General features: G+C 35.5%; 1 protein-coding gene across 2 annotated transcripts; it reads right to left on the reverse strand.

Moving 5' to 3' along the window:
• Positions 1-90: 90 nt before the first annotated feature.
• LOC147504946 (protein SOSEKI 1-like) lies at positions 91-8,785 on the reverse strand. Of its 2 annotated transcripts, none has more exons than XM_086557599.1 (8): positions 8,679-8,785; positions 8,532-8,605; positions 5,511-5,668; positions 5,336-5,405; positions 4,871-4,983; positions 3,743-4,307; positions 3,275-3,376; positions 91-462 (listed from the first exon to the last, which is right to left on the reverse strand). In XM_086557599.1, the coding sequence occupies exons 2-8, from the start codon at positions 8,582-8,584 to the stop codon at positions 354-356; spliced, it is 1,170 nt and encodes a 389-aa protein (XP_086413725.1). In that variant the 5' UTR covers positions 8,585-8,605; positions 8,679-8,785; the 3' UTR covers positions 91-353. The 2 variants fall into 2 exon arrangements, with proteins under 2 accessions (XP_086413725.1, XP_086413726.1); XM_086557600.1 differs by having other exon boundaries at positions 5,511-5,719; positions 8,679-8,741.
• Positions 8,786-15,493: the final 6,708 nt, after the last annotated feature.

The following is a 15,493-nucleotide window of genomic DNA, read 5'->3' on the forward strand; positions in this document are numbered from 1 at the left end:
TATTGAGTAGCTGTAAGTACTTAACAATTTAATATAGGGTACCAGTTCTAATTGGGATGTCATCTATTACAATTCTCTTGCAAAATGAGAGGGCAATAAAAGGACTATAGTCTATAGAGGTTTATGAATTGCAACTGTACAAATGACTTTAGGTAGCAGTGTTATGAACAAATAGCCTGGCTCTTCACCTTTTTCACTCTTCTTTTCTTTTTACATGAAGGAAGCAGTTCTATAAGATCTTGAAACCAAATCTTTGAACAAAAAGAAAAAAGAGAAAAATAAATAGGACAAAAAAACTTGTTCTTTAGTAAGCAGCTTGGGGTTGCTCCTTTAGTATTCCCTCTGTCGAAATATCAGCTGATGACAATTTTCTCAGCACGGTTATTTCCAAAGCTTTTCAATCCTTTACAAGACTTCATGTGAGTATGAAACTTCTCCGGTTTAAATGCCTTCCCACATTGCCTGCAGTGTAATTTCATGGAAACATCACTGTAAGCATTATGATGCCTATAATCAGTCTCAAGGTTGGAGTGGGAGATCCCATCGTCCAGTTAAGCACATGTCACATTGCTCCTTCATACCTTCATGTGGCAGTGTTATTTGTAGATATGCAAGAAAGTAGTAGATGAAATTATTAATCTACTACTTAGTGCGATTTTTTTCCTCCAGAAAATAGTTCATAACAACAACCATCTCACACTCTGTAGTTTCTGACTTTCTGTATAGACCTTACAGAAACCGACTTGTAGTTGTTGACTTGTTTCTACTTTGTACTTAGTTTCTCGATTATCACAAGGACTACAAAATACTCAAAATAATAGTGGTATGACATGGAGCTATATACTGCTATAGAGTTGAATAAGCTACCAATTATTTTGGGCCACGACTTTCATTGTGCAACTCCATCTTTGTACTATAGTAAAAGCATTACCAATGTGTTGTGTAAATTTATACAGCACATAGGTTCACATCAGAGTCACATGTGTTTTTTTAAATAGATTTACACAATGAATTTAATGGGTAAAAAACATATATCCAATAATGAGCTAAAAGACTTTTTTTTTTTTTTTTTTGTGTAAAATAAATAGTGTTGATTTTCCATCGATTTAAAATAATGAGAATGCAAAACTTATGTAGTCCCATTTTTGAAGTAGTGGTTAGTTAGAACTAATTGAGTTTAAAAATGTGTAAAATTATTTTCATTTTTAAATGTGTTTACACAATTTTTAAAATGGGATTGTGTAAACCACTTTTAATGTAAATTTAAACATCCAACTCTAAATTTTTTTTACCAATGGAGATGTGTAAAAACACTTTTAGTTTAAAAATGTTTAATTAAACACATATTTAAAATTAAAAATAGTTTTATACATTTTTAAACTCAATTTGTTCTAACTACCCACTATTTCAAAAATGCACAGGACTCCATAAAATTTTGCATTCTCATTATTTTAAACCAATGAGAAGCCAACACCATCCGTTTTTTCACATTTTTCTATTGGTTCACTATTGGATGTGATTTTTTGATTTGGGCTACTACGAGGATATCCCTATAGGGATGAGTGTGCCGATACCGTTGGATCCGAAAATCAAAAACAAAAAGGAAGAGAGAGAATGTGAATTTGTTTTTGATTTTCGGACCGTTGGATTCGGTATCGGATGTCGTCCCTATAGGGATATCCTCAGGGTAGACGAACTCTGATTTTTTACCTATTAAACTCATATGTGGAGCCTATGTGGCTGTACAAATTTACACAACCCATTGGTAATGCTCTAAGGGTGTTAATGGGTACCCATTTAACCAGAACCGTAGAAAAAATTATGGTTCCAGTTCCTACTTTTAGGAACCATTTAAGAATGGGTACTAAAAAAACCGAACCATATAGAACCAGAGCCGAATGGTTTTACCAGAACCGCAATCGGACTAGAACCGAATGTTATCGTACATTTAACATAAAAAATATCAAAATATAAAATATAAAATTTCAAAACGTTCATTTATATATTACTAAATTATATTTATTAATGTAATATATGGTTTTCATAGTATTTAATGTTATAAATAATATAAAATGGGAGGGATAGAGCCACTCCCGAGCCACTCCATCGGCTTACAAATTGAATTAAGACTCGATTTTTTGTATATATAATCTTCTCACAATGGATAACATGCCCAAAAAATTCCATCCTATTTAGATATGTCTAACATTGTGAAAAATAGTGTTCAATTTTGAACGATTATCTAACGGTCCAGAATTTTCTGATTCCATAATAACATTTGATTAGATTAGACATATTTGAATAAGTCGAAATTTGGTGAGCATATGTTATTCATGATGAGGAAAATATATATACAAAATATCAACTAGTAATTCAATTGGTAGGATGAGATATGACTTTGTACGTTTTGGGAGTGGCTCTATCCCTCCCAATATAAAAATATAGCTTACAAACTTAAATAAAATGTTTTATTTAACTTATTATTGAATGACATAATTAATTATACTAATATTTAAAAAACAACTCATTCATTGCAGTATTTTGTGTTTTTAATACACATTTTTTTAATAAGACCGATAAAAAAAAGTGTGTAAATACTGAATATATTAAGAACCAAAATGAAAAACCGAAACTAGGAATACGGAACCGGTGGTTATGGGTAAAGGTCCACAATTTTAAAAATCCGAATCGCAAAATTAAATGATTTTTGGTTCTTACACCACTAAGAACCAGACCATTGACACCCCTATAATATAGTGTTTTAAGTCGATTGAGAAATCGTGATTGTTGATAGTTCATAAAAATATACTTTGTCACTGATTTTGAGACTTTAAATCACGAAATAGTTCAGCACGATGCAACTGATTCATTGCCTCCCTTTCATTGAAAGTTCAGATAAATCAAAGGTGGGATATTGGTAACATCAGCTGATTTTTTTTTCGGATTTAGATGATAGTATTATATTAGCATGTCAAACATTGGCATCAATCTAGGTAACGTTAATGTTGTGCACTTGTTTGGTCAAATATAAAATCACATAGGTAGGCCAATCAGGTAATATGCAGGACTGAAATCAGATTACAAAAACTTTTGGATTAAGCTTAGATTGGATTAATATGATGATTGATGAAGATCCAGCCTTTGACTCAAAGTTAGATTTTCTATTTTATGTTGACGACAGTGTCACCCCTAACTCACCCAATACAGCATGCAGTTTGCCTTTGGTGATATATTGGTTAAGTCTGCAAAAGTTTGACGTTTCAGCTAAACTTACGAGCAATGTGGTTCCCGCACAGGTTTGTAAGCAGCAGAGATCTTATTCTTGTTTGCAAACTCATTTGATTTCTTCTTACTCCTTGTCCCGCTAAAACTTTTCCTGCAAATTAGTGACAAATTAAACATGAATGAAAGGGAGAGTGATTAATCATTAATGGGCCAACATAAAAAAAAACATTTGAGATCTATGTCAGAAGAAACTCTTCTACTCATTACTCTCAATCTGCATTTGTACCTGAGCTGGATGCTTGTCAAAAGGTCTGATGAATGATACACTTTCTACAAAAATATAATAATTTCTGTTTGCTATGCTGCAGACTTGATTACTATAGGTCTATAGTACTAAATTACTAATAGTAGTATTATACCAGTCCTAACTGAAGTATAGCATGACCTTTTATTGCTTTACTACTTTTTAAATATCTATCTGTGAGCATGCAAGAAGAAGGCAAGAGCTCTAATGTACCTGGCGTATTGTGCTTGCTGCTGATTCCAAGCTGCAGCACTAACGATCCTCTCTGACCCACCCAAAGTGTCCACCCTACAAATCTCAGAAGTATTGTTCAAAGGACTAAAAGTACCAAGAGGCCCACTCTTATTTACCATCATTATAGCTGAATCATTCGTCTCGGTTGCACCACAATTCAAGAGATTTCGAAACACATTAGAACCCCCATTTGAATAACTCTTGCTCTTCCTTTTGTTAAAAGACCATGCTTGTTGTCTGGCTTTCTCAGCTTCCTCCTCTTTATTCAAGTAACACTTCTCCACAACATCCTCATTCAACTCCTCTATTTCTGTTGATGCAGTGTTGGTTTTCAAATAACTTGATATGTCAGGTGTGAAAACTGCACTTGTTTTAAATGATTCCTCTGTTGATGCTGATGTCTCTGAATCCAATGGACCTGAATCTTCTTCTGTATGAGAAGTTTTGGTACTTGATGTGTATGAATTGTTCTGTTCTGTACTTTTAGTAAGAGCTTGTTCGGGTTTGCCTTCATTTCGTATCTTTTTGCCACATGAGCAAGAATCTGATGATCATATGAAAAAAACCTTACGGATGAAGAATGGTAATCAATAATTCGGTATTATGAATATACACGGTAAGATTATTTAGAATTGTAAAACCAAAAGCATTACTTAATGCATACAAAGAGTAAGTATTTGTGGTCCACCCCAAAATCATACAAATCTTATAAGATGTTTTCTTAGGATCACCATATGTCAGCCTCGATGCAAAAAAAAAAAAAAAGGTTGACGTGTTGTGTTGCGTGTTTTTAAGGATCAAGATGAGCTTCTCACCCAATTCATGTTTAACATATCATTATCATTAGTACCTACTATTTATTTTGGACCCTAGAACAATTCTTATCAGTAGTACCTACTATTTAATTAGGAATAAGCGTAGATTGTATTTTAAAATCAATACCACTATTACTTACTAATTAGTATATAAGTTGATAATAGAAGCAACAACTCATTACAGTATTACTTAGTAGTAATGTAATCAGTCCATTTATGGAACAAGCATGCTAAGCATCACAGACATCACACAATAATTCGTTTAAGGGCTAAATAATAAGATTGTGCTCACCGAATGAGATTGCAGGAATTTCAGATCCTTTTAGAACAAATTCATTGTCGGAAATGGGAGTGATGAGGTCTTCGTCCATTAGATCTTGCCAAACGTAACCACTCTTGTACTTCCTACATATTCAACTCGATGATTAGTGCGCAGTGACAAGATTTTGACTGTTGATGAACTGAAGGTTATAACTGTTGTATAGGCGTAAAAAATGTATAAATTGATATAATCCTCCTCGTTGATCGATAGAGAAAAGAAATGCTATAAAAAAAAATTGTAACTCTGTGTAACGCACTTTTAGTTACACTGAGTTATGTGATAGTAAGTAGTTGGGAACTTAGAGGGGTTAGCTGTCGCAAGGAGCATAGAATATCTTAGAATGAGATGCACGAACGCGAAACCTAGGCCAGCTACTTACGTTGTATTTCAACAGAAATCTGGAAAGAGGAAGACACAATAATTGAAGTTTCGAACCTCTTGTAAGACCAGGAGAATGAATCAGGCATATTTTTCCCACGTAATTCAGACAGCCATCTCTTCACATCTAGAAAAACAGAATCCACAACGAGAATCCATCAAAATACACAATTATTTGAAAACAGAACAACACATAGAAAGTTACAGAGGAACAAGTGAAAATGTGAAATACCTTTTAAATGAATGCCATTTCGACTAACGTGATGGACTCTAATGAGATGAGGTTGTTCAACTCGACCCATTCGACTCAGAAAATATATGATATGAACTCTTCTCACTTCACCACTTTCTCTTCCATCATTACCAACTTCTCCCTTCCCTTCCATTCTTCTGCACCAACATCAAAGAGCAACAACAATAATTCTTCTTTTTAGACAAAACCTGGTAACATTTTTCCAAGCAAGAAAGTTAAAAAAAACTGAACCCCTATTAGAGAACACAGAATCTGCAGGCCTGTTTAGTTCAAGAAATTCCAAAAACAAAACAAAATCTCATGTTTTGCAACAAGTTGGTCTTCAACAATATAAAAATGCAAACTCTTGCAGGCATGCAAGCCTGACTAATATAAAACTATGAACATTCCTCTCAAGAATCTAAAAGAGTGTATTGAGAAGTGAATCACCTAATGTTCTTTATCGAAAAGTGTGAAGCAGATGGATTCAACACATACAAAAGAGTTAAAAATGGTGAGCAGATCCCATGCCTTTTATAGTGTTGCAGCAGGACTAAGTCATAAAGCTTATTCGAGAGCTATTTTAGTTGTAAGTTGATTTCCCGCGAGATTTTGGGCCAGTTTTGGTAGTCTTTGACCCGTTTTTACCAAAAAAAACTATACCATTTATTTCATTTCTTTAATTAAGTTTTATGATTTGTTCATGGGAAAAAATGTGAGTAAGTTTTACAAGCTTGACCTGTTAACCAAAATGGAATTGATTATGGTTTTTATGGAATTTTATTAATTTTAATTTTACATTTAAGGCAACTAACTAAACCACCTGCTTTAATAGACTCTAAAATATTTATCTGCACAAAAATACCATTTTTCCAAAATAATGAGCAACTGCAACATTTGCCATCTGAAGGGCAAAGTTGGTATTCCGTTGAAATAAAAGCAACTATGATAGCCAAAATTTGAGATTCCCATGTCAGCCATATAGGAGACACATTTGGTAACCTAAGTTACTAGTTTCAGTAACCAATTGCAAAAAGCCCTTTATTTTCATTCCTTCCTATCATTAAACTTTTTTATTTGCCTTTTATTTTGGTTCTTTTTGTTTTGTGAAGTGCTCTAAAGTTAGGTCACCTGCTATTTGCTAAGCTACTGATCGAGCTAGAGTCGTTTTCAATTGGAACAAGCAAAGAGCAAAAAATTGGGGAAATTAAAGAAGGAAATTTTTTATACATACTTAATTGCATGCCGCAAGGTCTAATGCATTTTAAAAGTTCGTAACGAGTTCAGTATAATATTAAGTATAGGGACCCTTAAATATATACATCATCCGATCCATAATGTCAACAAATGTTTAAATTTCTAATAGCCTGAATATCTTATGAATGCACGTGAATGCACAGAAATATAATAACGGCCATTTACCTAAGAAAAAAATATAGCCAAATATTTTAATGTCGGGTGATATATGGGACTTTATGAAAACTTATATATATTGGATATATCGATATAATATATCAGTAGATATATATATATATATATATATATATATATATATATATATATTTTTTTTTTTTTTTTTTGATTAAAATTTTGTTTTCTATATCGATATATAGAAAATATTATTGATTATATCAGAAATATCGTTGATATATGAATAACAATCAGTTAAAGGTCGGTCAAATTCAACAAAATTAACGATATTTATCGTATATATCAATCGATATATATTAATATATTAGAAAATATATATCAGACACAAAATGTATTAATATATCCATCCGATATATCACAATATATTCATATCGAATATCTAAAAAATTGAGATATATCAGTGATATTTCGGAAACAAATGAGGAACTATGTACTAAACTACTAATCCAAAACAAATGAGGAACTATGTACTAAACTACTAATCCAAAACAAATGAGGAACTATGTCCTACGAGACACGAGTTGGTCATTGTCAATATCATCTACACTTCATTCCATACATTCAGCCAATTATCAGGTGTCAATCTTATGGACTTTGTATAGCTATACAAAACATTACATTCAAGTATTCAACAACACCTACGTTACCCTCTATTCAAAAGACATTTTAAGTTATTTGGTAACAGTAGCACTGTTGTAAATACCAAGTGAAAGCAACAGATCGAGGAATGTTTGTCATGCTGCTTTCCTAAGCTTTAGACCTAACCTTAACTATTAAGGGTAATAACCAGAAATGTTGTTAAAATGAACAAAAATTTGGTCGATATATTTTGCCTGAATTAGATACTAGTAGTACCAATATTTCAAGCCAATAGATAAATAATTTGAAGCAATTTTTGTTTTAGTAAGTTATGCTCCAGTTCAAATTGACCTCATTTACAACTTAACTTGTATCGTGTAGTTTCTTAATTTAATGTGTGAAAGAGGCATAGCTAGTGTTTTAAAGAGCTGACATATCTATCGAGCGTTTTACAAAAAACCGCAAGATAAATTTTTAAAAAGATGTTTAGTTGTTTACAATTAGCATTTATTTTACATATTTACCTTCCCATTCCCACTAGCCTACTTTTTTGTTTGAAAAACAAAGTATTGTTTCTACTCCATTGGCCTACTCGAAATATCGATTCCCATGTGGTTTTGTTCTAAATCCTTATCTCTGAACAGTGTTCATAAAAATCAAGGTTGGATCGTCTGGTCTTTTAACAGTAACAACGACTAGATTACTTTACCAAAAAAACAAAAAAAAATTATTTTAGATTTTTAGTGGCCTAAATTAGGATTTAGGACCGAGAGGGTCTGGTCGATTATAATGGACCGTTTCCGCCCACATATATTGTCTTTATAATAAAGGCCCAAAGATTGGTTTGTCTCATTAAAATGGCCCATGAACATGTCTCTATATATGGCAGTTACATAAGTGGTTTTCTAAACATTGTTGTAAGCACAAAACAAAATGAAGAAGAACATGAGTGAGTATGAGTATGTAGTAAATCAATCTGCAATCAAATAACAGTAATTTTGATGTTCTAACCTTTTTATCATCGCATGCCTTATCATAAACGCAGCCTCTTTTGAAACTTCCATTGCTTAACTGAGATTAAATTACTGAAAGAAAAAGAGTAATGAAACTTCATGCATAAATGCGTTTAAGATGAGTTGTGTAGATTCTATTTCTTACATGTCTTCAAAGATGTTCGAATAGAAGTGATCGTTCGTTCTCGATCACTTGTTCTTGTCTCTGTCTTGTGTGATACTTTATTGTCTACTTCGAAGGTAGCAAATGGCAGAATGTCTCGAGAGAGTTTTTATAGTTGACAAATGTGTGGATAAATTCCGATATATATTTTTAATACCGAAAGCTGCGATCAGGCATTTTCAACGTGCCGTATGGATTGTTTACTGCCTTTACTGGTACGTCGATTATAACATGAGAAATCAACATAAAATGTTCTACTCTCTGTCTTCTCTAAGGTGGGGCCCATATAGGGTCCAAAAGTATCCAATTACTGGTTTATCAGATATGTTGGGCCCAAAGGTTTTGGGCCTCTGCGTAATTGACGTTGGACAACGCAATCCAAGATTGAGTGGTGAAAGATGGACAAAATCTTCAAATAGAGGTACCTCATAATATTTTTGGTGATTTTGATCTTGAGAACCTACCCTGTATAAGGCGTATTGTTTGTTGCTGCCTCAACGACCCACTACATGCATTCCGCTCAAGTTACGCCACACTTGAAGAAGCGTCTTCACTCATTTCTAATTGCCAAGTTTCAGGCCTGTGGTATTGAAATTATGAGAAGATTTTCATAGCTTAATTATTCATGGATATGGACAGTAATTGTGAATAAAGAGTTTTATCAAAAAAAAAATTGTGAATAAAGAGTCACTTGGAAATTGAGCACAAAATCAGAAAGGGCCCCAATCACAAATGCACCATGGTTACTTATGTTAGTTATGTGCCAACCACACATCAAATCATGGGCGATGGTTCTATTGCTGTCCATAAAAATAGTCAAGCAGTCAATTGCTCAAAGTCTCTTCATGTTCACAAACATCGACCTGTTCAAGCTTCTGCTGCAAAGACAGCAGTAGTAGCAATGGAAGCTGTCACAGCTTCTACATTCTCTTCTTTACTCCTCTCTATAATCCCAACCATTCCATCTCCAAAACCCGTTTTCTCCAAACCCTTTAAACTCCATGTACCCAAGTCATCCCTCTCATCAAATACCAGAAACAGAACTAGTATCAAACTTAACTCCGCTACTTTCTCCACTGTTTCAACTGAGCCCAAAGACCCAATTGCACCAAAGGTTGAGAATGAAGTACAAAAAGAAAAGTTTGATTGGTACTCACATTGGTATCCAGTTAGAGCATTTGCAATGCAAGTCATAACTTTCACCCCCTCTATCACCGCCACCTCCTCACTTTTCACCCCCTCTATCACCAACCCGGTGATAAACAAGGTGAAGCTGTGCAATGCAAAGGTGATAAAAAACATCTCGGGACGGGATGTTAGATTCCGCACTGGAGTTTTTTTATACGAGGCGGAATGTAACATCCCGTCCCGATATTTTATAACGAGGCGGGATGTAACATCCCCCCGATGGCTCAATACCAACGACGAAACAAGCGGCTCCATTTTCACTTCATTTCCAGCCAAAATTCCGATTTTGTAGCCTCCATTCACAACCTTTGAACACAAATTTCCATTCATAATGACTTCTCCATCCCCCAACCCATCCCCACCAACCTCACCACATCAAGAGCATTCCCGATGGTTTGGAAATGTCAAAATTTCCAAAAAAAAGGGGCAAAAAGGATCGTCGTCGAGAACGCGTAATGTGGGCGAGGAGGACGAAATTGAACTTGGGTTTAATTTTCCACCGCGTTGTGAAATCGAGGACCACCCACCATTAAGCGTCAACATCGGTCCGGTCCGACGTAGCAAAAATCGAGTGGCGGAATCTCAAAATAAGTTTTGATTTTTTTTTTTTTTTAAGTTAATTATTATTATTTATGTTAGTTTATATCAAGTTTGTTGTTGTTTGAATTTGTCGATTATTTTAGTTTGAATTTGTATTAGTTTATATTAGTTTATTTTAGTTTGAATTTGTTGGTATTATTTTTAGTTTGAATTTGTATTAGTTTATATTAGTTTATTTTAGTTTGAATTTGTCGATTATTTTAGTTTGAATTTGTATTAGTTTATATTAGTTTATTTTAGTTTGAATTTGTCGCATTATTTTTTAGTTTGAATTTGTATTAGTTTATATTAGTTTATTTTAGTTTGAATTTGTCGTTATTATTTTAGTTTGAATTTGTATTAGTTTATATTAGTTTATTTTAGTTTGAATTTTATCGTTATTGCGTGTTTGTTGAATGTAGGAAGTACACTTATGGAAAGTCGTTGTGCACTTTCAAATGTTAATGTCGTGGTGGCGTTGTATGAAATCAAAAACGGATCCTAATTTTGTCACGATTCTGGAGATATTATATCCGCCACACCATTTGGGAGTTTTTAATTGTAATTTGGGACAAAATGATCGAGCGTTGTTGTTTGGGATAGTTGAGCGGTGGTGGCCAACTACCCACACATTTCATTTCCCATGGGGTGAGCTTGGGATTACCCCTCTTGATTTCCTGATGCTCCACGGGTATCCCAATTGGTTATGGAGATGCCGTTCCTTTTGATGAAACTTTAGAGGTTTTACTACGGCGATGAGTTTCTTTGAATGTTTTGATTTGGTTGAAGATGATGAGCAAGACGAGTTTTGAGATTATCGGCCGAAAGCGGTTTAAGGGAGGAGCTATAAATATGAGTTGGTTTACGGCCAGATATTTGAATAGACTCAAGGAGAAGCCGAAAGACTATCATATTGGTGAGGAGTCGATCCACGAGTATGTCGTGCCTTCCTCTTCTACTTTGTTGGTGCGGTATTATTTGGATATCTTTGATAGTTATTTTACGATCGGTGGATGGCCATTGTCTCGGGGCGTAGAGGATGTGGGATTATGGTAGGGGTCAATCCATCTTAGCATACCTTTACCGGGCTAGACCTCGCTGATTGAGGCGAAAAGCCGCTAAAAGGCAATTTGTGCGGCTTTGTTTGGATTATACCGTAAGTCTTATTTATTAAGTTATTGTTTCATTTCATTTATTTATCTAATTATTAATGTTGACATGTTTATATATATATTGATATTGTATTTTATCTATTGATGACAAAGATATTGGTGAATGCGAGCATTTTAGGTGTGATGCATCCCTGTGTTGAAGAGGTTGGAAGAGGATGAGACTCATGACCTGATTCCACGTATTCAAGCATGGGGGGCTTCATCGTGGCGAGGGGGTATGGGGACCTATCACATAATATTCATAACACTTCGTCCGCCAGATTGAGCTTTTAGGAGCTAGTCGAATTGAGTGGCAACCCTGGGCCGAGTCCTTCATCTTTCAGACCCCTTATGCGGATATTCCAGATGTTCCAGAGAACAGTGAGTACCGTAGACTATCATATATGTGTCATAGAGCAAGGTTTCTTTCTCAGCGGCGAATGATACTTATAGGGTCAGTCACTGCATGGTACCTTGGGGACAGATGTTGGCGGCAAGTATCTGGAGAGATTGTTATACCTTACCCACCACCTATGGATATGGCGACCTCGATATTCTTCCTGCTGTTCTTTCACACTATAGAGCAAACCCAAATGAGTGGCCAGACGCATCAGCTTTCAGTTTTACGGGCGACTATGACTTATATTGGAAGAGGGTTGGTCGAGGTCTCTTGCTAGGTGCGTTATACCGGGGCACCAATTTTGAAGGGGTTACTACGGAGCATTGAGGCCCGACATTCATTTCCCAGAGGAGTGGAGTTACCCGCGATCCGACCCAGGTGTTTCATGATATTCGGATGCATAAAGAACTCCACGGATATTTGATGATGATGACCTTTGGCATTGGAGCATGATTACTTCGGGGGCAAGATATGAGAATACCTATTCCACCGATAGATGCCTTGATGGTAGCAGATTTGTGTGATCTGATTCGGCGGTTAGCGAGGTTAGTATGATTTGAATTTATTTATGATTTGTTATTATTAGTATTCACTATAACCCCAACTTGCATTTGTTTTGTTAAACGGGATGAAGTAAGGTCGAGCTCCTTAACTACAGCTCTCTCACTTATGCCATCGTGAGTCCTTCATGGAGTCCTCTCAAATTCCGCAGTTTGAGTACTTACAAGAAGAACGTGTCGAACTTTGGAGCTTGAGGCGTGTGCAAGAGTTGGAGAATCTTTGGAAGTGGAGTACCTCAAGCTCAAGCTCAACCGAGAGAGGCAATAACGACGTAGGGGGAGAGCTCTTGACCGGCCTTCGTAGGGGAGGAGGTCTCGATGGAATATTTTTTGTAGTTTGTAATAACCGTATAGCCATTACTTGTCTTATGGCGTTTGGGATTGTTGTTTGTAATGAATTTTTGATTAGCGTGTTTTTCTTTGATGAGTTTTGGATATGAATATGTCATTAAACAAAGGAGGTTATGTCCAATTTTTAAGAAATTATAAGTTAGTTTTTACCGAGTTTACGTGTTAGACTTGGGTGTTGTTCATGATTGTTGTTTGTCTTCTTTATTATTTTCAAAGTATATTAGCAGGTTTTTATATGAATATGTCAATAAAACAAATGAGGTTATGGCAAAAAAAATTAAAAACTTATAAGTTCAGTATGTTTCCAAAATGGAACATTAGTTTATTTCGTTTCACATTTGTTTCACTCATTTCTGTCATTGTTGAAACAAAGAAAATTTTTAGTTTGGAATATCACTCATTTTGCGGTGGTTTGGTTACGGTGTTCGGCCAGAATAGTGTATGGGGATACCGGGCGGAATGTAACATCCCGTCTGGTTTTTAGACCGAGACGGAATGTAACATCCCGCCGGTTTTTAAAGCCCTCCTCCCTCGCACATTTTACTATTCCAAACAATGCAATTATGGATGGTGGCCCATTTGGAATTATTGAGGGTACATGGATAGACATTTGGATACAATGTGTTTGTCACTTGGAGAGTGAACAAAAATCTAATAAAATGTGTTGTCAATTGGTAAGTGGACCAAAATCAAAGTATCACATGTGACCTTATCATATGTGACCTTACCTTTCATATTTCGTTTTACTCTTCTATCTTTTATATCAAACAAACAACATAGCCATCTTCTTCCCCACAACCAAGCTAAAAATAGGAAAAATGTCTAGAGAAGAAAGAATTACATATAACCAAAGGTTATGGGGAGGATCTAGTAGTAATAGTTAGCCTCTACGGTTTCACCGGGTCGTTAGATGTACTTATACGAAGATGACTACATGGAAAAGAGTAAGAGATGAGCATAATGATATGATGAGGTGAAGGAGGAGGAGGAGGTTGCGGTTATTATCCATCTTTGGGGCATTAATGACTCAAGCAGCCATTGAAATTGAAGATGTGGATCTGAGACAAACGCGGTGGATCTGCGGCAGGAGAGAGTACACGTTTAGAGATGGTGGTGATTTCATAAACAAAAGATAATGAGGGATTACTTCACAACACCTTGTAGGTGGCCTCCTCATAAGTTTAGGCGAAGGTGCACAGGGATGACAAGAGAGCTTTTATGTATATGTTGCATCTTGTTGCATCATTCGACGATTACTTTAAAGACAAGGTGGATGGATTGGGCGGCAAGCAATTTACGGGTTACAAAAGGGACTAGCTGCAGTTGCACAATTAGCAACCGGGTTGTTCTTCTGATTCAACGGATGAGTATTTACAAATTGGAGATTCCACAGCAAATGTATCTATGAAGCGTTGGTGCAAGGCAATTATCACGGCGTTTGAGGAAGAGTACTTGAGACGACCAAGTGAGGCGCATTAATCGCTAGGATATTAGCTGAAAATGCGACAAGGGGTTTTCGAGGAATGCTTGGATCAATCGACTGTATGCACTGGGTGTGGAAGAATTGCCCAAGTGGATGGGCTGGAACACATGTAGGGTACAAGAAGGAACCAACTTTGATACTTGAAGCCGCTGCGGACAAACATTGTTGTTGGATCGGCATTGCTTCTTCGGCCTACCAGTTCGCATAATGACATTAACGTGCTTCATCGTTCTCATGTTTTGAATCATTAGAGCAAGGTGAGGCTCCCTGGCTGTTGCATTTAATGTGAATGGTAATGACTATGATATGGGATATTATCTTGCTGATGGTATTTACCCAAAATGGGGCACATTTGTTCAAGCCATTCGTTATCCAAGAAATAAGCATGAAAAGATCTTTACTCAACGCCAAGAAGCCGCAAGAAAGGATGTTGAAAGGGCGTTTGGAGTTTTGCGCAGGCCGCGATGGCATATTGTTAAGGCTTCGCGTTGTCATAGTGTTGTTGTTCTTGGAGATATAATGAAGGCATGCATTATAATGCATAATATGATTGTTGAGAATGAACGTGAAAGTGGAGTTTGGAATTGGAAAGGTCGAGGAAAGAAACAATACCTGCGCTCTTCGGGAAGATGATGGTTTTCATTTTGTCTATCGATGATTGAAGCAAGAAATAAGATCGAAAATGAAGTTACACATACTAATCTTCAAAAGGACTTAGTTGAACATGTTTTTAATTGGGTGGCATTGAAGAAAACAGCCCGGATCCGGTACCAATTTATGATCCAAATTGGTCGGGATCCGATGAGGGAGAAGGAGGCTGAAAAAATTAAAATGGAAATGAAAATGTATTTCCTATGTATTTCCTAACGTGAACTATTAAGTTCCAACGTATTTCCTATGTATTTCCTATGTATTTCCTAACGTGAACTATTAAGTTCCAACGTATTTCCTATGTATTTCCTAATGTATTTCCTAATGTATTTCCTATGTAGTTCCAACGTATTTAATCAGTTGTATTTTAATGAACTATATTACAATGTATTTTAATTTGATTGGTAATTGTATTTCTATGAAAATAATTATAT

This window comes from Coptis chinensis, chromosome 4 (genome assembly GCF_015680905.1).
Source record: "Coptis chinensis isolate HL-2020 chromosome 4, ASM1568090v1, whole genome shotgun sequence".
Taxonomy (NCBI): Eukaryota; Viridiplantae; Streptophyta; class Magnoliopsida; order Ranunculales; family Ranunculaceae; genus Coptis; species Coptis chinensis.

Bases quoted from the DNA above. Each gene is read 5' to 3' on its own strand.
- LOC147504946 (XM_086557599.1), bottom strand. From the start codon at position 8,584: ATGGAAGTTTCAAAAGAGGCTGCGTTTATGATAAGGCATGCGATGATA. The intron at 4,984-5,335 runs GTTCGAAACTTC...TTGAATATGTAG, and splicing joins TTCTCCTGGTCTTACAAGAG to GAAGTACAAGAGTGGTTACG. The intron at 4,308-4,870 runs GTGAGCACAATC...TATGATCATCAG, and splicing joins AATTCCTGCAATCTCATTCG to ATTCTTGCTCATGTGGCAAA.